Source organism: Equus przewalskii, chromosome 8, assembly GCF_037783145.1.
Source record: "Equus przewalskii isolate Varuska chromosome 8, EquPr2, whole genome shotgun sequence".
NCBI lineage: Eukaryota > Metazoa > Chordata > Mammalia > Perissodactyla > Equidae > Equus > Equus przewalskii.
In genome coordinates this window covers 79,266,657-79,290,490 of record NC_091838.1, presented here as the reverse complement: position 1 = coordinate 79,290,490, position 23,834 = coordinate 79,266,657, and the positions used below count along the sequence as shown (strand labels likewise).

The window sequence follows — 23,834 nt, the reverse complement described above, 5'->3', positions numbered from 1 at the left end:
GCCAGTAGGATCAGTGCTAGACCAGGGAGAGGAAGCGAGGGGGCTGTGGGAGCATGGGGGCGGGTGTGGCAGGCTTTGTGTGAGGTTACCACGGAGAGGGGAGAGCAGAGAGGGAAGAGCCACGGGCAGCCCAGGGTGAGAAGGGACCTGAGGAAGCACCAGGGGTGCTCAGAGCCCTCGATGGCTGCAGCAGGGAGCGGATGAAGTCAGTTGTGGGGGGCTCAGCTGGAAAGGTGAGTCAGAGCAGATGATGAGGGTCCCTGCTGTGCAGCCTGATTAGGAGAGGGATGGGGTGGGCTCTCCACAGGAGAAGGAAAGGCTCTCATGAAACTCAGCCGCGTGCTTTGCAATAGCAACCTGGCCCAACACATGCTGGATATCTACCTGAAAGCAATTGCCAATTTCCTTTAAAAATACAGCAAGATAGAGTTTCTTATCATAAGAAAAATTCTTCCCTAGTTGCCCCCATAAACTTCTGGGAGATCCCAATTGTCCTATAGTCTTTCCTTGAGCTGTGCTCTCCCACAGGAAATACTGAAAATAAGTTATCAGGCATGAATGAATGGCTACGCATTGGAGGCAGCCCAGGTTTTGCTTGTTTTGTTTACTTAATTGTTTTTTCCAATCCCCTTGCCAGAGAGTTTTTAAATTATTTCATTTAAGCCTGAAAACATCTTTTTGAGGTGGTTCAAGAGGACATTACAGGCCTTCTCACTGAATCCTTGCTTTGATCTGAGGATGTAGGTTTTATTAACCCTGTTTCCTAGCAGAAGGAACTAAATCTTTAGAGTGACTGTCCCCTGTGATCACTGAGGTCTCTTCCTCCCCGGCCAGCCACAGTCCCTGGCTCTATTACTTTTCAGCACAAACTCTAGAGGGAGACTCAGAGCTCTGATTATTTAGAGCCCTCCCAGCATAGCTAGGGAGCCACAAAGCTCAGCCAGAGACAACTCATTTAAGTACCATCCATTTCTCTCTCTAATTTTAGAATTTCTCAAACTTTAATGTGCATGTGAATTGCCTTGGGATCTTGTTAAAATGCAGGCTCTGATTTGATCCGGGGTGGGCAGAAGATTCTGCATTTCTGACACGTCTCCAAGAGATGACAGCACAGTTGGTACTCCCGGACCACCTTTGGAATAGTGTCCAAACTCAGAAACTCCACTAGGGAACACCCTTCCTGTTGACATCCACTAGGCACCTCACTGCTTCCTTCGCCCCCTCCACCATGCTCTGAGGCTGGCACAGAACCTGATTCTCCTCAGCTGGGTCTTCCCTTCCCCAGTGTGACCCTCCCCAGCTGCAAGGCCCCCGGGCTGCATTCCAGAGCATGCCTACTGAGGATCGGGACCTTGGCAGCAATGCCTGCTTGCTTTCAAGAGCCTGTCTCCTTGAATGTGGAGGACCACGGGTCCAGAGGGACCTGTCCACATCTAGGGTTGCTCCGCTTACAGGGACTTCTGTAACTGCAAGCTCCTAGGTGGCAGGGGCCTTGGCTGATTCATCTTTTGTTTTGCATGACGTCCCGCACAGAGCAGGCTGCAGTGAGCATGGAAACCAAACACATGACAACTCTCACTATCCTGTGTAAAAGCTCCGATCAGATCCCATTCGCCTGCAAGATGAGGGCCTGATGCTAGGGATGCCTGTCAATCAACAGCATGCCTGCCTCGCCTGCCCCAGCCCTCCTCAACACATGGTATTCCAGTCGTTTCAGGGGCAAATCAGTGTTCTCACCCGGTGCCCTTCTCCGGGCTATTGCCTCTGCCTGCCTCTCCCGTCTCACCTGGTTTTCATTCTTCACATAATCCCACTCATCCTGTGAGGCTCAAGCCAAATGCTTGCTTTTCAGGGAACCAGGTGACTTCCTGGGACCTGACAGCTCCCAGAGTGACCTCTTCTGTTCAATGGGGCAGCATCTAATCCAGCCACTGCTCAGTGACAAAAAACAATTTGTGGCGTTTTCTCCCCCATCCGATAAGCCATGAGCTCCTGCGTGGAATGGATTGAATTCTATTGATATTTGTATCCTGCTGCCAAAACTTACTTGGTGTTCGATAAATATTTGCTGAAGCAAACATGCAAAATGTCTCCAAATAGCATCAAGTAGAGAACAGTTACCTAAAGTAATTGTCAAACCCAAGCCGAGGCCTCAGGTTTCATTGAATGGGTAAAGGTCTCTTGGAAAGACTGGAAGTTTCTTCCATCCATGTCACTCTTGGTCCCGAGTCATGTGAATAGATGAGCTTGGATAACTGTTGCTGAACGTTGCTATGAAAAAAGCCTGTGAGCATCTAAAGGGAAAAATGGCCCACGGAGGGGGTATTAGGTGAGTTCTAAGCCAGGGTCTCCAGGCATATCCTGTGAGTTTGCACTTTTCAGGGCATATCACCTGTCTTTTGCATTGGTAGGTGGGTTGAGCAGACATAAAGCACTCTTTTGTGGGATAGGATCCACCAAGCAGATCTACACATGGTGTAGTGGGATTAATGGGATACAGCATAGCATGGTGGGCTCTGGAGCCTGACTTCCTGGGTCGAGTCAGCTCGCATGTGATTATTATCTAGGTCATCTTGGGCTTACTTATTTAGCCTCCTGGAGCCTTGGTTACCCCATCCATCAAAAAGGGGTAATAATAATAGCACCTACCTGATAGGATTGGTATGAGGATTAAGCAAATTAATTTCTATAAAGCACTTAGCCCAAAGTGCCTCGTAATTATCAGTTGTCATTTTGTCATTGTTATTATCAAACACCCTCTCATATATTCCGGAAAGTCCACCTAGATGAGGGGCATTGAGCTGAGATCTGAAACACAAGCAGACATTGCAGAGTGTGTGTGTGTGTGTGTGTGTGTGTGTGTGTGTGTGTGTGTGTGTGATTCCAGACAAAGATGATGACGTCTGCCGCAGAAGGAGTTGTGATCCAGAAGGGATTTGCAAACCTGGCTGCACATTAAGATCACCCGGGAAATATTTTAAAAATTCTAGTGTCTGGGCTATCCCCTCAGAGATTCTGAGATGGACGCAAATATCTGTAGTTTTATGGTCTCTCAGTGATTCTAATGTGCAGCCAGGATTGAGGACCATTGTGAAAGAACACGGCTAGTTCAGGAAAGGTAAAGCAGACTTTCTTGATCTGATGCCTGTTTATCTTGAAGGCACAATGTAGGCGTCACCTCCTCCAGGAAGCTTTCCATGACCCTTCTACAGAATTCAGTATATATCTCTGTCACAGTACTTTATAGGTATATTATAATTATCTAAGTAAATAGCTATAACTGGATCATGTGCTTCTTCTGGGGCTGGATGTATTTATCTTTGGCTCCCCAGAGCTCAGCACACCCCTAGCACATAAGAGATACTCAATAAACAGAGCAAGGGGATGAAGGGTGAGAGAAGGAGTGAAAGAACAAAGGAGCATGGTTAGAGCCCAGCCACAAAGTGTGGGAGGAGTGGCAAGTGTGAGTGGCTGTGCGAGCTTTCTGGCAGCTCCACCTGAAATGGCATTGGGTCCAAACTGCCTTCTTGTTAGCATGAGGGGTCTCTCCTTGGTCTCGTTGGAGAAACCCCTCCACTCCCATCATCTGTAATTGCACAGGCTCAGGCATCTGTGAGAGTAGGAAAGTCCTCTTGTGGCTTAATTAGAAGCTTCCATAACTTTATCTGGAGCCATTTCTGTAATCAACTAGGGGAAAAAATAATTCTGCCAAAGACACATTTAATGAATAGTTTTTCTCTTTCTACTTTTCACTCTAGTGGCTGAGCTCAGAATTCATGCTGTGTTTGCCAATACTGCTATAGTGGAAGGAAGAGAGCTATGGGTGATAGAATGAGAAACCCAGTAAGGGAAGCCCAGTTATTGAGGAATGGGGTGATTCCTTTGATTGATGCAAAGTCACTGATTTATTCAATAAAGTGTTACTGAATTCCCACTATCCATCAGCCACTGTGTAGGTACTGGGAATACCGAGAAGGGTAAAGCTCAAAATGCAACCAGGAGGGATATAGGAAGTCGAACAAGCAATGTATGGTTAGTGGTGCCACGAGAGTGGTCTGTGCAAGGTCAAGTAGGCTTCTAGGAGCAAGAGGTTAGTCTTACATGTGCATAAACACATCGAGGGAGCACAGGAGAAGTTTCAAAAGAATCATCAGAAGCAAGGGGCACTCCACTGACTCCTGAAACAGTTACCCAGTGGAGACCAGACAAGGCTGAAGTGGTGAAGAGGAGAAAGGGAATTGGAAGATGAGAGGAGAAGGCAGTCCAAGGAGAACTGATCAAGGGCCTGGTGTTTGGAAATAGGTGAGTGTGTTTAGGCCACTGTGAGCAGGTCAGTGTGGCTGGGGCAATAGGTGTGCCCTGGGCGAGAAGGGAAGGTAGCCAGAGGTAAGGCAGAGAACATTGTCAGTGCAAAATGGCGCCAGATGCTGATGCAGGAGCTTGGCGCTCATTATTGAGGGTAACTGGTTGGAGAATCTAAAAATGAACCACCACTAGTCCATTTGAAAGCTTCTCTCCAGCTTGAAGGCTTTCCAGTGGCTGACCGTGTCCCCCACCCTCCCCAAACCAATCCTGACTTTTTTGCCTCTTAACACTTCTGGACATGGATTATGGCACTGAACCAAGAGTGGACATTCCCGGTTGGATGCCTGCCTCCCTATAGAGCCAGTGCTGGAAATAATGCTTCCCTTAGAAGAAAGTAAGGGTCATTCTCTCATCTTGGACTTTTGTAGCTTGTGTAGTCATCAAAGACTGATCTTTCTTCTTGGAAGAAGCAGCTTGTAGATGCTACAGTTGAAAGATGCCCTGTATCTGGAAGCTAGTCATTAATTATAAAGTAACAATATCCAACATTAAAGAGCCTTACCAGGTTCCGAGTTCCTCTTCTCCTCTTTTTCTTACTCTTAGATGGCGCACTCCACTGAGCAGGCATTCATCTAGCGTCAGCCTTTAGTCCAAGAATAGCAAAAGCAACTTCCAGCGTTTCAAGCTAGGCTTTGAACTTAGTCTCCCTATATGTTATTACATCCAATAAATGGTTATTTGCTTGGCATACTCATTTTACAGATGAAGAAACTAAGGCACAGGACAAAGAAGTGGGGGGGGAGTTGGGTTTGAAACGGCTATGGTTATGTGTCCCTGCTGCATCTTCCCTGAGTGAGAGATCCCCACCACTCTTAATTGTTAATCCACTTTCCTATATCCTCCACTGAATCAGGATCCCTGAAGGCAGAGACCCTTTCTTATTCATCTTTGTGTCCCAATTTATTCTAAGCACATGCTTGGTGCATGGAAGATGCTCATAGCATGCTTGTTGAATGAATCATGAAGCCTAGAACTAGAATGTCAGGCCTAGAAAACTGGCTGGCTGCCTCTCAGAGACTTGATCTCTGTTCTCACCTCTCCAGATTTCAAGTTACCCCCAGAGCTGATGGCTTTCCCACTTCTAAACTGCAGCTATCCAAAGATTCCCCCACAGGCTCAGGCCCTCTCTAGAGTGACTCCTTCAAGTTTTAGTTAAGGCAAATTTGTATCCTCCTTAAGAAGTTTGGAGTGATGGGGGGAAGATGGTGGTGGGGCTACTGAGCACCCACCGTGTAGAAATCACCCAGCTAGTTAGGTGCTCTGAGGTTATAAAGGCTTTATTGTTTCTTGGAAGATGTTTTCACAACACCCACGATGTAAAGGCAGCATGGTGCTGTGGCTTTGTGGTTTGACAGCTCTGCAGTGAAATTCAGCTCTGTGTGACCTTGGGCATGCTATTTAATCCCTCTGACCGTCATTTTATTTTTCTTTAAAATAATGGTTACAGTAACTCTACCAAAGCGTAACTGCAGAAATTAAGTAGGAAGCATGTATAAAACACCTAGTGTTCAACCTGCCGACTAGTAGATGTTAATAAGTGGGAGCTAGAATGATTGCAGACTACTGAGTTCAGGATGTAATGGGATAGAAGGTAGAGAGTAGAGTCCAGAGAAAGGAGAGAGATTCACTGAAAGCAGAGGTGTCAATAAAGATGTCAGGGAGAAGGCTGCGGTAGCTTCATGGAGCAGAGGTCCTTCACTACCACCTTTTTGCCTCTCCAGATGTTGAACAATCCAGAGAAGATAGCCGAGCAGATAAGTAAGGATCTCGCCTGGCTCGCCTCCCACCTGATGGCTCTGTGGACCCAATTCCTGGATACGGTGACGCTACACTCCCAAGTGACCACTTATCTCACCCAGGAACATCACACCTTGAGGGTAGGCTGTCAAACGGTATAAATTCTCCAATCACATGCCAGTGAGCTCTCGAGAAAGCTTCACAACAGTCAGTTCATTGGGCAGAATAAGAATTGGTATTGACTTCTGTAGAGCTGAGTGCTAGTCCTGGTTCCGCTATGAACGTGCAGTGGGACTGCATGAACTCAGCCTCTCAAACCTTTGTACTGTCATTCATAAACTACCTGCCTTGGCTACCCGGTGATACCAGAGCCTATCCAAACAGATATTACAGTGTTTTGAAAGTGTTTTGAAAAAATGTTTTCAAATGTAAGACATTGTTCTTGGTGTATTTCTTTACCACCAGCTTGGATGTATATGGGCAGGTAGTAACACATAAGAAGAGATGTTGTTGGGTCTTCTCATTTCCAGCAAGAGGACCAAATATCTGAGTCTACAAAGTACTTAGGGGACACACTTACATGACTGGCTTTGCAAACTCTGTTTCACCTGCATTTATTTATGGTCTATGTTTTTGAGTGTCTTATATTCTAGTAGAAAGAACAAGACCTAAATATAAAAATGACAGAAAGCAATGCAAGAACGGGTTCATAAAGATGCATTAAACTGTGTTCATAAACCAGATTTGGGCTAAGAGATACGAATGAGGGAGGGAAGCGTGGCAGGGTGGAGAGACTGCTGTTTCAGAACCTCTGGGTGGTGGGCTTAGCCCTCATCCTATCAGCACATTCCACTTACCATCTTGAGTCTCAATTTCCCTTTAAAAAATAGAGGTAGTACTCACCCATGAGTTAAATTGTTTACGTTCTTTTACTCCTCAGGTCCGAAGGTTTTCTGAGGCCTTCTTTTATATGGAGCACCAAAAACTCTCCGTCCTGACCTTTCAGGAAAATCTGTAAGTAACCAAGTGCATGCAGACGTCACAGCCTAAAAGTAGCCACCCAAGGCATTCTTGTTCAAAGTTACTTCTTCCCTTCATCTCCGACTGTGAAGGAGGGAAGTTTACCCACCTCTGCACATTCAGGCTGCATTTTCTCTGCAGAAGAGAATCAGGCAAACTGCAGAGGCGGGAGCTGGCAGGTGGCGGAGAAGGTCAACAGCCAAAGTTTTCTTTTGTTGAGTGTCATTATGGTTCTATAGACAGAATCAAGACTTCCTAGGTCCCTGAAGACATCTGTGCTGAGTCCTCTTTGCAAAATGAGTTAGAAGCAGGTGGTGTGACCACAAGTTCTGTCCCAAAAAAAACCAGAATTTGTCTGAGACTTTGCAGTAGCTAGAAAATGCTTTTAGCATAAGAATTAAGACTGAACTACCTAATTAGGAGCTCTAATGAATTTCTAAGCTTGCCTTCTTCTAGAAAAAATGAAAAGATACTCAAAAAAGTCAGAGAGTTGACAAAAGATGGGGTCATCCTCTCTCTTAGATGTCCCTAGTGAGCAGGAAGGGGGCTTCCTCTGAGATGTTTTGGCCTTTGCTAAAAACTGAGCGCTTCTTTTTGTTTCTGAATGATGTGCTCATCTCAGAAAATCAATGTGGGTGGAATAATGTTTGAGATGCCACAGCAAACCTGGCAAGAGGAACCCTTGAGATTCACCCATCACTCAAGACAGACCTGAAGATCCCTTCCCCCTCATCTTGTAACTTTATTTTCTCCCCACTCTTCATTCTGTTTGGAAAGTACAATGATATTTAAAGTTTGCCTCATGGATTCTGAAAGCGAGTGGGGCACCAAGGAAAACACGTCTGCGTGTTAAAATAGCTTGTCTAGAAATATCTAGAGTCTTTCACTCATTCATTCATTCAGTCCAGCCCCCAGCTAGAACTGGCTGAATATATTTTCTAAAGCTAAAATTGGAAGAGTTAGTCTGACAAATATAAACATAACTTTGAGGGCCACTGAGCAAAATAGAGCAAATCAGGACTACTGCAGGAAACCTCTTCCTGAGTCACCACCACAATAGATAAACCTTAGATCACCAGGCCCTGGTTGTGTTCCAAGGGGCTTGAGGACAGATGGAGGTGATAGACAAGAGGTAACTACCCTCCTGGGAAAGCTTTATTGGAATGCCAACCACTTGACAAAGTACAGACAATAGAGCATTTGGCTCACCTGGGTTCAAAATCCGCTTCCTCCATTTACTTGCAGGGGGTCCTTGAGAAAGTTCTGTTGCTGTTGCTGTTTTCTTTTTTTTTTCTTAAACTCACATAGTCTTAGTATCCTTAAAATGGGCAGGATAATAGTTGTAAGGACCAAATGAGAACATTCATGTGTATGGAACACACCGTGCAAGCCACAGACTCTGCTCAGAAAATGTCAGGTGATGACTGATGAGTTATAGAAATGTTAAGTGTACACATATGCACTGGGGATGCAGCAGAGAACAAAGTCACGATGCTGTCCTCATGGGTCACTTATTTTAGTGGGGAAAAGGGCAAGACATGAATGATATTTCAGGTAGTGACAAGTAAAGAAAACCAAATCAAGGTAAGGATACAGAAAATGATAAGAAGGGATACAGCCAGTGTCCTCATAAATATTTAACATCTAGCTCTCAGATGAGCAAAAATAGACAAACAGTAAACTCCGGTCTGTAGTGTTTGCTGATCAATGTGTTACCACTGAACATGGAGTTGGGAAGAGATGTGTACAATTGGCTCTTGTGAACCAGTATGAACTCGTTCCAACACAACACTGGTGTGGGATAAGGACTGTTTTAGCCAAAGTGATAAAAGAAAGTCTTTCTGAGGATGTGACATTTGAATAGAGACGGGGTTATAGCAAACCATACCTTGATATGGGAGAAGACTTTAGTCAGAGGGCATAGTTGGTGTAAACGTTCTTATATGGGAACGAAAGTTCTTGAAGAGCAGCAAGAAGCAAGTATAGGCAGAATGGAGCCAGCAAGAAGGAGAAGCTGAGGGAGGGAGGACCAGTGAGGTAGGTAGGGACCAGCCCGTGTGGGGCCTCATGGACCAGGATAAGGAATTTGAACTTTGTACCATGACAATTATGATTAATACCTTTTTTCTTTTTAACTGGCAAATGAGTGTGATGGAAAGAACTTGGATTTCAAATCTCATACATATGGTTTGAAATCTTGATTCTGTAATTATAATACTTGTGACATCAAACCAGTTACTGAAATTCTTGTCACTTTGATGTAAAGGGGAGTTTCCTTCATTCGACAAATACCTATCTAGTGTTGACTATGTGCCAGACACTATTTTGGGTGATGGATATTCAGCAGTGAACAAAACAAATTCCCTATCTCACAAGGCTTATATTTTAGTAAAGAAAGACATATAATAAATAAATATGACACGCCAAATGTGCTAAGTGCTACAGAGAAATATCTATCAGTGTGAGAGGAGCAGAGGCTTCTATTTCATAGTGTTGCCAGGGAAAGGCTCCCTGGCAAGATGACATTTGAGCAGAGATAGGAAGCAGGTAAGAGATGAGACCTGCAAATACCTAGGAGATTATAATATTTGTCTCATTCTATAACTTTAGAGATTAGAGAAATTTGTAATCGTTTAATTAATAGTAGATATTAACCTATATAATAGAGCATAAACTAAGGTAGAAATGGTATTATTCAGGAGGAAGTAAACTTTTTATTAAGTCGTTGAGAATAATAACTATTGAACAGAGAGGGAAATTTTATTTCAGACTGAGAAAATTACTAGATGAAAGGTACAAAGTGCCGTGAACACAAGTGAAACTCTGAGCTGGTAAACAGGTTCTATGCAACGCTGGCAACTGTGCATGAACAGGACTATGCTCACCTGGAGATCAGAGCCGGGAGGTCATCCTGTTTACCTATGAGACAGATCCACCCTCCAAAATCAGGATGGACACATGGAAGGACCAAGCGACCCAGATGAAACTCACCTGTCAAGACCCATCTTGTCCAAGCTCAAACTGAATTGTGTTTCTCAAACCATAGGTCACAATCATTTAGTGGACTATGAAATCAACTTAGTGGATTTGAAACAGTACTTTTTAAATGAAATAGGATAGGACAAGATAGGATGGACAGTGAGAGTAAGAAGTGTTTCTGAAACTCTGTTTCAGTGTGTGTGATGGTACTGCGTTGCCATGTAAAATGAAGATTACTTCTTGCTATAGGTGCAATATTTTAAAAGTAGTTAAAAATGATTCATATGGCTAGTAGCAAGGATGTGTTTTATTGTCCCGCTTTTCTGTTTTACCAGTGTCTAGCCAGTGCTTTTCACACAGTAAAGAGGTTTTCAATGAAAGTTTGTTGAATGAATAAATGTGAGAATGTTGATGTGTATGGAGACCTATACTGATGATTTAATTTCTGTAACAGTGATAATTGAGATATCACTCTTTAATGTTTTCTGTAGTGATAATTATAACACTATCTAACTTTAAAAAAAAATCATTCCTTCTACGAGATGCTATGAATATAGGGCTGAGCACAGGAGACGCTTGCCCTCCCTTCTGGGAGCTTAGTCTATTGAGATGGCTATGCTAAGAAGCTGTGCTAAGGGCTTCACGTGCATTGGCTCATTGAATGCTCACATTAACCCTGTGAGCTAGGAGCTGTTGATATCCCCACTTTACAGAAGAAGAACCTGGGGAAACCGGGGCTCAGAGAGATTAAGTAACTTATCTTATACCACATGGCTGCAAGTCATACAAACATGGATCTGTCGGAGTCCAGATCCCACACTCCTAGCCTCCTTGTTGTGGCTCCTCTGCATTGTGTTGAATCATTATCCTAAAGAATACACCAGAGAAAATAAAATGTGGATTATTCAGCCTCTAAAATAACAGTATCTGTATGCAATTGGACTGTTCTCCTGGAGTCAGAGTAAACCCGACGTTGAAATAAACAGGTAATGAACCAGGCCCTATATGTTCCATGCAGCAAATTTCTGGAACTTCCTGATCTTACTTCATTGAAACTTTGTGCCCCTTGATTAGCAACTTTCCATTTCTTACTCCCCCCAGGCCTAGGCAACCAATGTGCTCCTCTTTTGTTCTATGAACTTGACTATTTTAGATGCTTCATTTGAGTGGACTCATGCAGTATTTGTCTTTTTCTGACGGGCTTATTTCATTTAGCATACTGTCCCCACAGTTCATCCATGTTGTCACATATTGCAGAATTTCCTTTTTTTTTTCTTTTTAAGGCTGAATAATAATCCATTGTGTCACATTTCCTTTATCCTCTCATCTGTCCGTGCATGTTCGCCTTGTTTCCTTATCTTGGCTATTGTGAATTAGTGCTGCTATGCACGTGGGAGTGCTGATATCTCTTGAAGATCCTGATTTCCATTCTTTTGGATAGATACCCAGAAACGGGATTGCTCGATCATATGGCATTTCTATTTTTAATTTTTTGAGGAAGTTTTATACTGTTTTCCACAGAGGTTGCACCGTTTTGCATTCCCACCAACAGTGTACAAGAGCTCCAGCTTCTCCGTATCTCGCCAACACTTGGTTTTTTTGTTTGTTGTAATAATAGCCATCCTAACAGGTGTGAGGTCGCATCTCATTGTATATGTGTCCTAGAATTTTTAGTCGTTTTTTAACACATGCTAACCACTGTTTTGGGTACTTAGTCACATTCACAAAGTCCTTATGCACAAGAAGCTGCTTCTCAGTAGGAGATAATTCCCTGCATGAAGTAACTTAGACCAGACTCTCCAATGCCCGTCCTGCCGTATTGTAATTACTTGACTAAGAACCCGATTTATTCATGATTCTGTTGGCTGTTTAGGTCCAGAATTGTTTCAGTCCTCTAGATATATGCTCTAGCCTTTCTACACGGTCCCATGCACATTTGTGTTCAATTAATAAAGTTTTTTTAATAAACGAAAAACGGGGCTAAAAGTTCCAGGTTCAGATGATGGCTAAGAAGTACAGAATTGATTGCAGCAAAATCCCATTTAAATATTCAGAAACAGGGCCAGCCCGATGGCGTAGTGATTAAGTTCATGTGCTCTGCCTCAGCAGCCCGGGGTCTGAGGGTTTGGATCTCGGGTGTGGACCTGTGCACCACTCATCAAGCCATGCTGTGGAAGCATCCCACATACAAAATAGAGGGAGACTGGCACAGCTGTTAGTTCAGAGACAATCTTACTCAAGCAAAAAGAGGACGATTGGCAACAGATGTTAACTCAGGGCCAATCTTCCTCACCAAAAGGTAATAATAAATAAATAAATAAATGCATACATACATATTCAGAGAAAGATTAAAAAAATTGTGAAGTTGCCGCCACCTTCGGGGCTTTGAGGAAGAGAATAATTTGTTTATCCTTTTCTTTCTTAGGTTAAAATCTAATTGAGAAATAAGAAATAAAATATACTTATTATACATATATTAAATATATGTATATAAATTAACATGTGCATATGTTTTCATCTTCATTATGTTTGGTACTGAGAATGCTGCCCTGGGAAGGTTGCTCTGGACTTGTGTGGAGTTCCACAGCTACAAAGCAGTTCTAAGGGGGGCAGATGACCTACACAGCTGGGAAGTGAGGGAGGGGGTGCCCAGAAAGAGCAACAATCAGACAGATAGACAGACACTAGCTACACATGCTCAGTCGGCATGGAGAAAAATGATGGAATGTTAATATTTTCCCTTCATAGGGGTAAATAAACTCCCTCCCTTTTGCAGGGAGTTAAGGAGAAGGAAATTAAACGTTCTTTTAATCATCCCGGCCTTTGCATTATGAATACTGATTATTTCAAACTCTGGAATCGAATTCCTACTGGTGGAAGGATGTCTGGGTCATGGAGGAAGAATACGGGGCATTTGTGTATCCTACACGGAGTAATCAAAACCCATGGTTTCTGAACTAGAAGAAGTTAGACCCTAATCAAGGATGCCAATGTCCACACAGTAACCTACTCTGAAGCAGTAAATTAGTTGGTTGTTAATTGAAATGCCACAAAATACGATTCGGACGCTTAAGTGCTATAGGAGGCTAAAGAGCAAGAGTAAAGGATATGAAAATTTAAGTTTTTCCTCCAAAGTGCTAATTTAAGATTCCTCACTACTTAGAAACTCAGCTCCTGATCCACTGGAGTGGTGTTTATTGCATTCCACTACAATGGCGTGTGATAAATGCCCCTAGTCATACGATCCGTGACCTCTAAACTCAGTTCCCAGACCAGTTCCAATTCAAAGCAGACTGTGGCTTTGAGGGCAGCGGAGGTGCTGGGAAGAAAGGACGGGTGGACGGACAGACAGGTGGTCTATTGTCAGAGTCTGGTGAACATTTTCTAAATGTTTTCTTGGAATTAGGGGGATCGGGCAACAATTTTAAAACATGTAAATCTTCCTTGCATGCTCACCGGGCGGGATGTTCCCCAGGACGCAGACCCACAGCCAGCTGTCTCTGGATGTCCGGAATTCAGAGTACCTCACCACGATGCCCCCGCTGCCTGCTGAGTGCCTGGACATCGACGGCGACTGGAACACCCTGCCAGTTATCTTTGAGGACAGATATGTGGACTGCCCTGTGACAGGTTTGTCTGCTTTGTTTTGGAAAGACTCAAGAATAAGCCTCTCCAGTCAGTTCCACTCAGGTGTCTGGTTTGTGTCCCCAAAAGCAATGGGACCAAATTAATGAAGTAATTTCTCAGTTGATAGAGGAGAAGCAAAAACTAAGGTTAAACTAGTTATTTGAAATGACTTTAGTGCAGTGAAATTGACCAATCAGTGTAACAAAATGGCAATTCTAGTAAAGACTCCCTTCCTGACCCCTCTAGGGCAGAAATATACCTGATGCCCCAGTGTTTCCACCTACAAACTGGGAACGAAATTCTCCCCCTCCACAGAGTTCTGTGAGCGTCGGATGGAGATCCTTTCTTATCTGAAATGTGCAATTCAAATATAAAGTCGCTTCTTGCTGAACTTTAATGCATTCAGTTCAGATTCCTATGGAGTGCTTACTTTATGCCACGAGCCAGGCCCAGTATTTGAGAAGGTGGACTACATCAATGCATGGATTAGTGGATGAACGACTCAATTCAGCGAGAAAAGATAACATGTTTGTGTGTATCTGTGTGTGTGTATCCCGATTTCAGTCTGTTTTGCTGGTGTTGCACAGTCTGTAAATGAACCGATAGGTCAATGAGAGGGAGCCTAGTGCAAACAGGGCATTCAGTGTATGTTAGTTCTCTGTCCCCTCCCGCAGTCCTGCTCACGGAAACCCAACAAGCTATGATAGATGACGGAGCTGAAATAGCCCGTGATCCCTTAAGGCACCAGAAAATGCCAGACCCTATGCTAGAGGTTTTATGTGTTTTATCTTTTTAATCGTATAAAGGAACCTCACAAGCCCTATTTCACAGAGAGAAACTGAGGTACAAGGAGTTCCTGTATGAAAGATCATGCAGCTTATAAAAGTCAGCATTTAAAGCAATTCCCTCCAACTCCAAAGCCTGTGGTTGGCCTTACCATCTCTTTGTGAGGTGTTCAAAGTCATGATGCTTGGGTGCCCATCGTTTAAATGATGGCCCTTTTAAATTTCAGAGTTTCTGCAATCTGAGATTTGTAGGGCGTTTCAAAAGTCTTGGTGACTTCCTAGGACAGTGCAACCTTGCAAACCAAGGATATTTGGTTCTCAGTATTACCCTGACATCTAGTGTCAACACTGTGCATAACGCCTAAAATGTATACTAGCTCTAGAGATGGCAGCCGATCCAGCTGCTCAAAAAAAGCTTACAGCTTTGCATGGAGACTTTGTGTGTGTGTGTGTGTGCGTACATATGTATATATTTTCATGTTCCTTATAGTTATGTAATTTAGCTGCAGAAAATTTGAAGTTAGAGAAGAAACTCACAATAAGTACCCACCATCAGGCTCCCCAATATTATCATTATTAGCCTTTGTTACAGATTGCCTTCCAGTCTTTTTTCCTATACATATTAATAGATATCCTAGTGCATATAAATCTCAGTCCCTCAACTCATGTGTGCAATTATATTGCATATCTTTATTTTTTATAAATCAACTTCACATCAGCTGAGCCCCATCCGTCCTGCTGTGTGGGCTGGAAAGTCAATCTCGTTCTTTTTAGGGCTTCTCTGCCAACCCTTCTTCACCACCCACCATATCAGTGCCCTAGAGTCTTAAAAAGAAGCAAGCTATGATTGGGGGAGGTCTTTCTAGGGCCATCTGCCCGTGCAAGTTCCTCTAAGCCACGATTGCCCATATCTACGTAGTCTTTTAGGAGCAGCATCACTTTGCAGCTTCTGTAATTTGCTTGGGACATGAGACTCAGCTGAGTCTGTCACCCAAGCACTAATAATCCCCCTTTCCTAGAAGACCCCAAGGAAGTTGCTCTCAGAGGCCTGTCTATCTTCCCAAGACTTCTCTCCGCAGATCTCTCACCTGATCCATCCCTGTCCCCATGACTGCTTCTACAGAGTTATCTATGTCCCCACTCAAAACCCAAAGCTTTCCTTGACCTTCCTGTTCTTTCACAATGTACTTTTTGGTGACTCTTTAATCCCAGAGCAAAAGCATTAGCAAATAACAAGCTATTTCCTTTTTCCTCAAGGGCTTGGTGGCCTTAATATTTATAACTTGCAAAAGAGGTTATCAGATTTGCATTCCGTTGTTTTAGTGTAGTGAAAAAAGAGAAATAAAAGTTTTTCATTTCCATATTAAAATAATACCATTTGTTCATGGTTCACTACTGTCCCATGGCTAGAATACCTACTGTGTCCTCCTGAAGTCTGTCTATGTTATCTACAATCCCTTCTCCCACCCACTCCTCATTCCCCTGTCCCAAAGCAATTGAGCAGTTTGCCTAAGACCTTAACAGTTGGCTAGACTGCCTGCATTTGAATCTCTCTTTCCAATAATTAGTAACTGTGTGAAACTGGGCAAAGGGGTTGTAATTTTTCTATTCCATAGGGCTACTGTGAGTGTGGATAAATCCACCCATAGAACACTTAAGAGTGTCTGGTGCAAAGGAATGCATGTCAAGTAATGCTATTAGTTAATATCTGACTCTACATCCATTCTCTTTGAATTAGACCCTTTGCTACCCTCATTTTCCCGTAGTCATAGTAGTGAAACCAAAATCTTGCATCCTGTCTTAACTGTCTATGATAAATCTGATAAAGCTTTCATTTTTGTGTCAAGAATCCACCAATCCACCTGTTACCTGTGATCTAAAGCCCAGACTCCTCATTCATACAGGGCATTCAAGTTCATCCATATTGTGGTTCTCTCTACCTGTCTAACCTCATGCCTTCCCCACTTTCTCCGTTCACTCTTGCTCCATCCACATGGGATCCAACTGATACCTGACCATGCACCTCAGATTTCTGGGCTTTTGCCCACACTGTTTCCTGACTAGTGTGACTCGTATCTCCGTGTCTGAAGAAGATCAGTTCATATTCTCCAGGATACAGCCCACATTCTTTTGGTAGAAAAGTGAACTGTGTTGTATCTGCATGTTTCACTATATTTTGAAAATCCCTTAAAGGCAGAGACTGTTTCACTTTTCTAACTGATCCCCGCTTCCCCTCTCCCTAACCTATAGCCTAGTGCAGGGCTTTGCACATAGAGTTTGTCAACATGCTGTCTGTGGGACTAAATGACATTGAAGTGGTGGTTTTTTCAAACTAATACAGTTAGTGAGAATAATAGTCTTTGTTCTGTGGCATTTCTATTCTATTCTCAATGCATTTTATGAAGACAATTCATTGACTCTGTGCCAGTCATGATGTTTGCTTTGGGGATATGGATAATCCTAAAACACAAACTCTTCTCCCCAGTGGGAACAAGAAATGCGCAAATGGATCATAACATGGTGGTAGGTGTTACACTATGTGTGGGTAGAGTGGCCCTGGGAATTTGCAACGGAGAACCTCTGACATGCTGTAGGGTGTGGGAAAGTTCCCCTGGAAGAAGGGAAATTTGTTCAGTCTCTCAAGATGCAAAAATGTGTCCAGGTAAGGAAGAGATACATTCTTTCTCAATGTTTGTTCTAATTCTTGACCCAATCATAAATTTCACTCAATGCTATAAGCTGATGGTGTCTGAAAGCCCCACGCAGTTTTTAAGTAAGTGTCTCCACAGTTTACTGCACAATAACATACAATAGTGATAATATTCATTTAACTTCCATTAAAACCATACGGAGGATTCAAACTTTTTAAAGAAAATAGAAGCCCAGTCCCTTTTTGCATATGGTGTATATGGAAATTAAATAGTATATCAGATGGCTTTCTCAAGAGACCTGTGGTACAAACAGACATGGGAGGCACTTATTTTATCCCAATTATGCATTATTAGAAAGGAGAGAAAGAGAGAAAGAAGAAGAGGAAGAGGAAGAGGAGGAGAGGAGGAGGAAGGGGAGGAGAATGGAAGAGAAGAGAAAAGGGAAGCGAGGGGTGACTTAGAGAGTGAATGAGAGAGATAATAGTTTCTCCTAAAGAAAAATAAGAAAAAGAAGATCATACTTTGGCTCCCGTCATTCCTACTGTAAAGACCAAAGTGATCCGGGAGCCTCTTGTGGTCTGAATGCCTCATAGGATAATTGCCTCGGTTGCAGAGCTCAAGCTTGGCCGTGCTTCTCTGCAGAAAGCAGAAATATGCCTTCCCCACATGTAACATTTCATGTCGTAACTCTATTATGAGCTATGGCTGTGAGGCCTGCTGGTTACTATGAGTCTGCCCATCCTGGAGTTGAGGAAAGTGAATTTAACTAGGAAAAAACGTATTTAAGTTTTGTAATTGCCCAAAATCTCACAGCTGGTCAGTGTCAGTGTCAGGACTGGAAACCAGGCCTTCCTGGCTTCAAAGCTATCTTTCTACTCTATAAATACAGTACATAAGATGGAGAAATGTTTTAATATTTAAAAGTGGTAATTATTAAAAATGTTTTCGTAAGGAAAAAGAGAATCAAGAATTTTAATATTTGACAGCTGCATTAGCACAATGCAATTCTGACACTAATTACCTGGTGTTAGGTCAAACCTCAGGTTAAAGGCACGGTCTCTGATAAGACTACCCTCACTTCACATACCAGCCACGAGCTTGGGGTTACCCAGGCCTTCCACTCTTATGACCAACTGACTACCAATTCGGGGATTCCCACAACTCCCTCAGGTTTGATAATTTGCTAGAACAATTCACAGAACTCAGGAAAGTGCTATACTTATGATTACAGTTTTGTAATAAAGGATACAAATAAAGACCAGCCAAAAGAAAAGAGCCACAGGGCAAGGTCTGGAAGGGTCCCAAACATGGGGATTCCATGTCCCCAGGACTGGTCGTTCAATGTGTATTGCCCATCAAGGAAGCTTACTCAATCCTCTCAGTGTCAGGAGTTTTTGTTCAGTTTCATTATGTAGGCATGGTTGATTGAATCATTGGTCACATGATTGAACTCAATCCCTAGCCCACCACCCCTCTCCAGAGGTTGTACTGTTATCACCTGGCTCAAAGCCCCAACCCACTAATCACATAGTTGGTCTTTCTGGCATGGCCAGCTCCCCATCCTCAGTCATCTCCTTTGCATAAACTATCACAGGGCTCACCATGAGTCACGTAGTTAGTATATAAGCTATCAGGGCCCACCATGACTAACAAAGACCTTCCTATCACTTGCGAAATTACAAGAATTTAGAGATTATCTCCCAGGGACCAGGAACAAAGTCCAGCCAAATTCTTTATTTTGCAATCAGGCATTTGGATAATTTGTGAACATAGATTCTTAAATTATAATATACTATTTTTTCTTTTTTTCTTCTTGTAGGGCATAATTTGAGTGTTTACCCTAATTTTGATGTTCCAGTGACAAGTCCTGCAATAATGAATTTAAAAGACAGAGAAGAGAACCATCTTGTCAATAGAAAATCATCTTTTAGGGAAGACCTTGTCTTGCCCACCATGAAACCACACCAGATGGACTCTGATGAAGAGGTCATCAGGTGTCCAGAGCCAGATGAGAATGTAACCACCCCAAATCATGTGGACGTGTGCTCTGAATCTCAGGTGTATCTGACAATTGGTGAATTCCAGAACAAAGCAGGCTTACCTGAAGACGAATGTTGGACTGGCCAAAAGTCTGATGTTGGAATGCTTCCATTGGCAGATGAGGACCTTCCTAGGAGTCCGGGCCCAGAGGATGGCCAGGCCCCAGCACTGACCTACATTGATGTGAAATCTAGCAATAAGAACCCCTGCAGAGCTGAACCCACAGTGGCTCGTAGTGCTAAGCATGAGAGTGGGCACTCTCAAGATAACCATGAAATAGACAGAGCTGTGCTAAGCAAAGGAGTAGCAGGTGGAAGTCATCAAAATGCCATCTCTTCACAAAAAACAGCACTCCATGAGTTAGGTACTCTAGGAAAGGGAACAGACCAAGAGAGTAAGATGGTGCTGCTAAATCTGAAGCTCATCCCCTCTGAGCCCTGTGACCCACTAAGCTCTACTTTGAGGGATCCCTTGGACATTAGGGCTTCCCCAAAGGACCCTCACACAGAGGAGCAGGACGAAGTATCAGTGCTATCTGGGGTCATCAAGAGATCTTCTTCCATAATCTCTGATTCAGGCATTGAGAGTGAACCAAGCTCTGTTGCCTGGTCTGAAGTCCGAAGCAGAGCCCTGGACTTACCCAGTGACCGGGAAGTCTTGCACCAGCTGGTTCGAAGACATGCCCTGCACAGGAACTCCTTAGAGGGTGGTCACACAGAGAGTAATACGAGTTTGCCAAGTGGGATCCAGGCATCCCTCACCTCCATTAGCTCTTTGCCTTTTGAGGAGGAGGAGCGGGAGTTGGCACTCACCAAATTGACCAAGTCTGTATCTGCACCCCAAATCAGTAGCCCAGAGGAGTCTGCTGAAGATATAGACACTATGCAGCAAGATGGAGGTCTTGCTGAAACTTCAGCTGTGCACATCAAGAGCATAGATCCCCCAGGACACGGCAGTCAACTTAGTGGTGGCTCCAGAATCCAGGACACTGGGGTAAACCATTCCCTTGTGGAGGTGGTTTCAGATGCTAACAATCCGCAGGGCCCTGGATACATAGACATCCCCAAAGGTAAAGAGAGTCAGTTAGATCCTCAAGGACCCTGTTGTCGTGATGGCAGGACTGAGAACCCTCCAGGTGTTGAAACCACAGGTCTTAATTTAAAAATACCACGTGTCATAGCAGTTGAAAACCCTAGGAACAGATCTTTTTCTAGACCACTAATGGAGACCCCTAAGGGCATGCCTAAAGACTTGAATAAGGGGAAAGGAGCTCTTTCCAACAGCAATATCTCAGATGTTGAGAGTATCAGTCACCATAAGGTGTCTGAATTGAGCCGTACATCAGATGCTGAGCCCACCAGCCTGGATTCAACAGGTGAGCAAAGCAGCTCACCTTGCATCATTGATGATACAGCATTTAGCAGACGCACTAACTCCTTTCTGGAGGTTGGACATGAAGCAGGCACTGTGTGCTCCACTGTGACTCACACCATTCCCTCCCAAGTTTTGGGAAACCAGGAGCCACAGGCAGGCACTTCTGTCATGGCATCCCACTTGACCCCCACAGAGACTTTCACTCTGGAGAGCCTGAAAGCTGTGGAGGTTGTCAACTTATCTGTGTCTTGCACTGCCACATGTCTCCCCTTTTCATCTGTGCCAAAGGAGCCCCCTGCCAGGGCTGGATTCTCTTCCAAACAGACCCCATTTCCCATCACTCATCAACCTATGGGTTCTTTTGGAGTCGTTTCTACCCATTCCAGCAAGTTGGAGGAAGAAATCAGTGAAAGGATGTTTAGGTGAGCTTGATAATGACTTACCTATCCTAGCACAGTCATTTAGATTTTTCCACGCTTGTCAAATTTCATGCATGCTATTTCAAAATTGAGATATCAGTTATTTTCTGATTTAAAGTCATATATTTATACCATACAAGTCAGAAATGTAGAATAGTATAAAAAAGTAAAAATTATCAAGCCCATCTCTCAAATACAGCCACTGTGTAAGTACTTCCACACTTTTTTTCTATGTGCATCCTTATCTATATATTCTTTTTATGCAAAAATGGGATAATTCGGCACAAACTCTAAGTTATTTTCAACTTAATATATTGGAAGCATCTTTTATGTCCATAAATTTATTTTTGCCTTATCATTTTGATGTTTAAACAATATTCCATTGTATAGATGTATCATGATTTATTAACAAAATCCTTTAGAGATGGACATTTCAGTTTCTTTTCAGTTTTTATTGTGATAAACAACTCTTTTATGAGTGTCACTGTACCTCTATCTTTGCACATTTTGCGAGGTCAGTTCTTTAAGAGCCTTTGGAGGTAGGACTGCTTCGTCAGATTTTCCTCAAGCCCCTTTTGTGTGGTTCTTAAATTTATCATTCCTTTTGCAATGCGAGAATCCATCCCTTTTTCCCTCTGTTGAGTTTGTATTCATATTGTTCCCTCATATACTGTATATTGATTAAATATATTATAGAATAATTTTATCAAAACATCCCATCCTATTTACTCTTTTACAAAACTCTAAAGAGTTACATGTTAAGATATCCACCAAAGAAATTACACAGGCAGGTAAACTTTGGATTCCTTCTTTTATAAAGTCTATTAAAAACCTATTATATGCCACGTGATCAATTTAACAAATAAAGAGCAAGCATGTCCAATGCCTGGCCAGTGTTTTCCTGGCTGTTGTAGTACTCATCGTCTATCAGGGAGACAGAGAGATGAGAGAAGAAAATGATGGCAATTGGGTAAATGGAATGGTTCACGTGTGCACAGCTGAACCAGAAGAAGAAGGAGATAATCAGCTGTGGGCAGTGAGTGTTAATAGAGATGTTGGCCAGGAAAAGCTTTTTAGAGATGACACTTAAGCTCAGGAAAAAATAGAAGAGACATGATGATGATGATGATGATGATGATATAGCTGGTAATAGGTAACATTTTTGTTCACTATTTAATCTATTTGTACTGTTCGAAGCATTTTACATAGATTACATCACTACACAAAACAACTTTGTGAATTAGATAATGGTGTTATTCTGCTTTTACAGACGAGGAAACTGAATGCAGAGAGGTTAAGTGGTTGGCGCACAGCTAGTAAGTGTCAAAGCTGAGATTCTGCCCTTGGCAGTCTGACTCTTGAGTCTGTGCTCTTAACCACTACCTTGTTAGATAACCAAGCAAAGAACATGATAGTCAGGTGGGAAAGGCATTTCAGACAGATAGACCTGAAGTCACAAAGACACGGAAGTAAAGCCAAGCAACATAATTCATACAGGGGATTATGGGAAATGTGTTATTTTTGGAGGCTGGGAGATGATGCTGGAGAAGTAGGTGGAGGCCAAGCCGTGGTGGCTTTGTAGCCAGGTTAAGAAGCATTTGCTCTGGGGAGGTCTTTTTAAAGATTGTGTGGATCCTTGGTGCTGGATAGAATCTTAGAAGTCCTATTCAATGCAGGAACCACACAGAAATCTGTGGAACCAAAACCAATATAGCCTTTGGTTTTCCCAAGCGTTTTCCTGCTTCCTTGGTCGGAACACACGTCCCTCACCAGCATCTTCCCTGAATTCTCATATTCAGCCTTTGCACTCGGCAGATACCTCCTTGTAGATATGTTCATCACTCCTACATCCCAGCTCAACTCATTTCCTATTCTACATGGAATACACAGCTTGGCTTGTGATTAATTAGTGTATTCTCCAGTTTTTATCAGGCCAAAGAAAAGTTTAAAAAAGAACTGAAGATTGATGGATTTCTGTACAGTGACTTATCTGTACTAGCTTCTGATATACCATATTTCCCACCAGAGGAAGAGGAAGAAAATTTGGAAGATGGGATTCACCTGGTAGTCTGTGTCCATGGCCTAGATGGTGAGTTCTCAAAAGGTTTCCTCCTCAAAATTCTGTACTATAAAAAATTTGTAATGTTTATGATTTAGATGAGATACTCATTCAACAGTTCCATTAGCAACCATGAAATGACAGTAAATATGCTGAATCTAGGGAAATGACATAGATGTTCCCAAAGAAAAGATGTCTCTGGCACAAAAATCTGCTGAGTAAATGAACTACATAAATGAATGGATTACTGTAGTGAAAGAATGAATAGAATAAATAAATTTATAAATCAGTGGAATGAAGGAAGGGTGAAATAGAATGAATAATTAATGGAACTAATGAACAAAAATAAAAGAAGAAATGGAGTAAATGAATGCAATGCATGTGTTATTGGGATGAAAATATTAATGGAATGCATGAATAAGTAGGATGAATGAATGAATGGAATGCATGAATCAATAAAATAAGGAAAGAAGAGACCAGCCCAATGGCTGAGTGGTTAAGTTTACCGGCTCTGGTTCAGGGGCCCAGGATTCGCAGGTTCAGATCCTGGGTCTGGACCTAGCAATGTTCATCATGCCACGCTGAGGTGATGTCCCACATAGAGGAAATAGAAGAACCTACAACTAGGATATTCAACTGTGTACTGGGGACAAAAAAAGAGGAAGATTAGCAACAGATGTTAGCTCAGGGCTAATCTTCCTCTAAAAGAAAAAAAAAAAAATCCTTGTGTGCCAGCCTGTCTTCTCAATGGGGCTGGGGACACTGGGTTGCTCTTGAA

At 42.9% G+C, this 23,834-nt stretch overlaps 1 protein-coding gene across 11 annotated transcripts in view; it reads left to right on the top strand.

The window, feature by feature from the left end:
• The window catches only part of FAM135B (family with sequence similarity 135 member B), a 284,316-nt gene that overhangs the window by 247,424 nt on the left and 13,058 nt on the right, over positions 1-23,834 (top strand). For 8 of the 11 annotated variants that reach the window (XR_011543248.1, XR_011543249.1, XM_008523206.2 and 5 more), the window contains 5 exons: positions 6,087-6,242; positions 7,043-7,116; positions 13,577-13,731; positions 18,984-21,000; positions 22,920-23,086. Coding sequence is in view for 6 of the 11 variants with exons in the window: in XM_008523206.2 (XP_008521428.2) it covers positions 6,087-6,242; positions 7,043-7,116; positions 13,577-13,731; positions 18,984-21,000; positions 22,920-23,086 (2,569 nt within the window). In the remaining 5 variants the exon portion in view is untranslated. The remainder of the gene's footprint in view (positions 1-6,086; positions 6,243-7,042; positions 7,117-13,576; positions 13,732-18,983; positions 21,001-22,919; positions 23,087-23,834) is intronic. The other 3 variants (XR_011543250.1, XR_011543252.1, XR_011543251.1) reach the window with 1 other exon arrangement.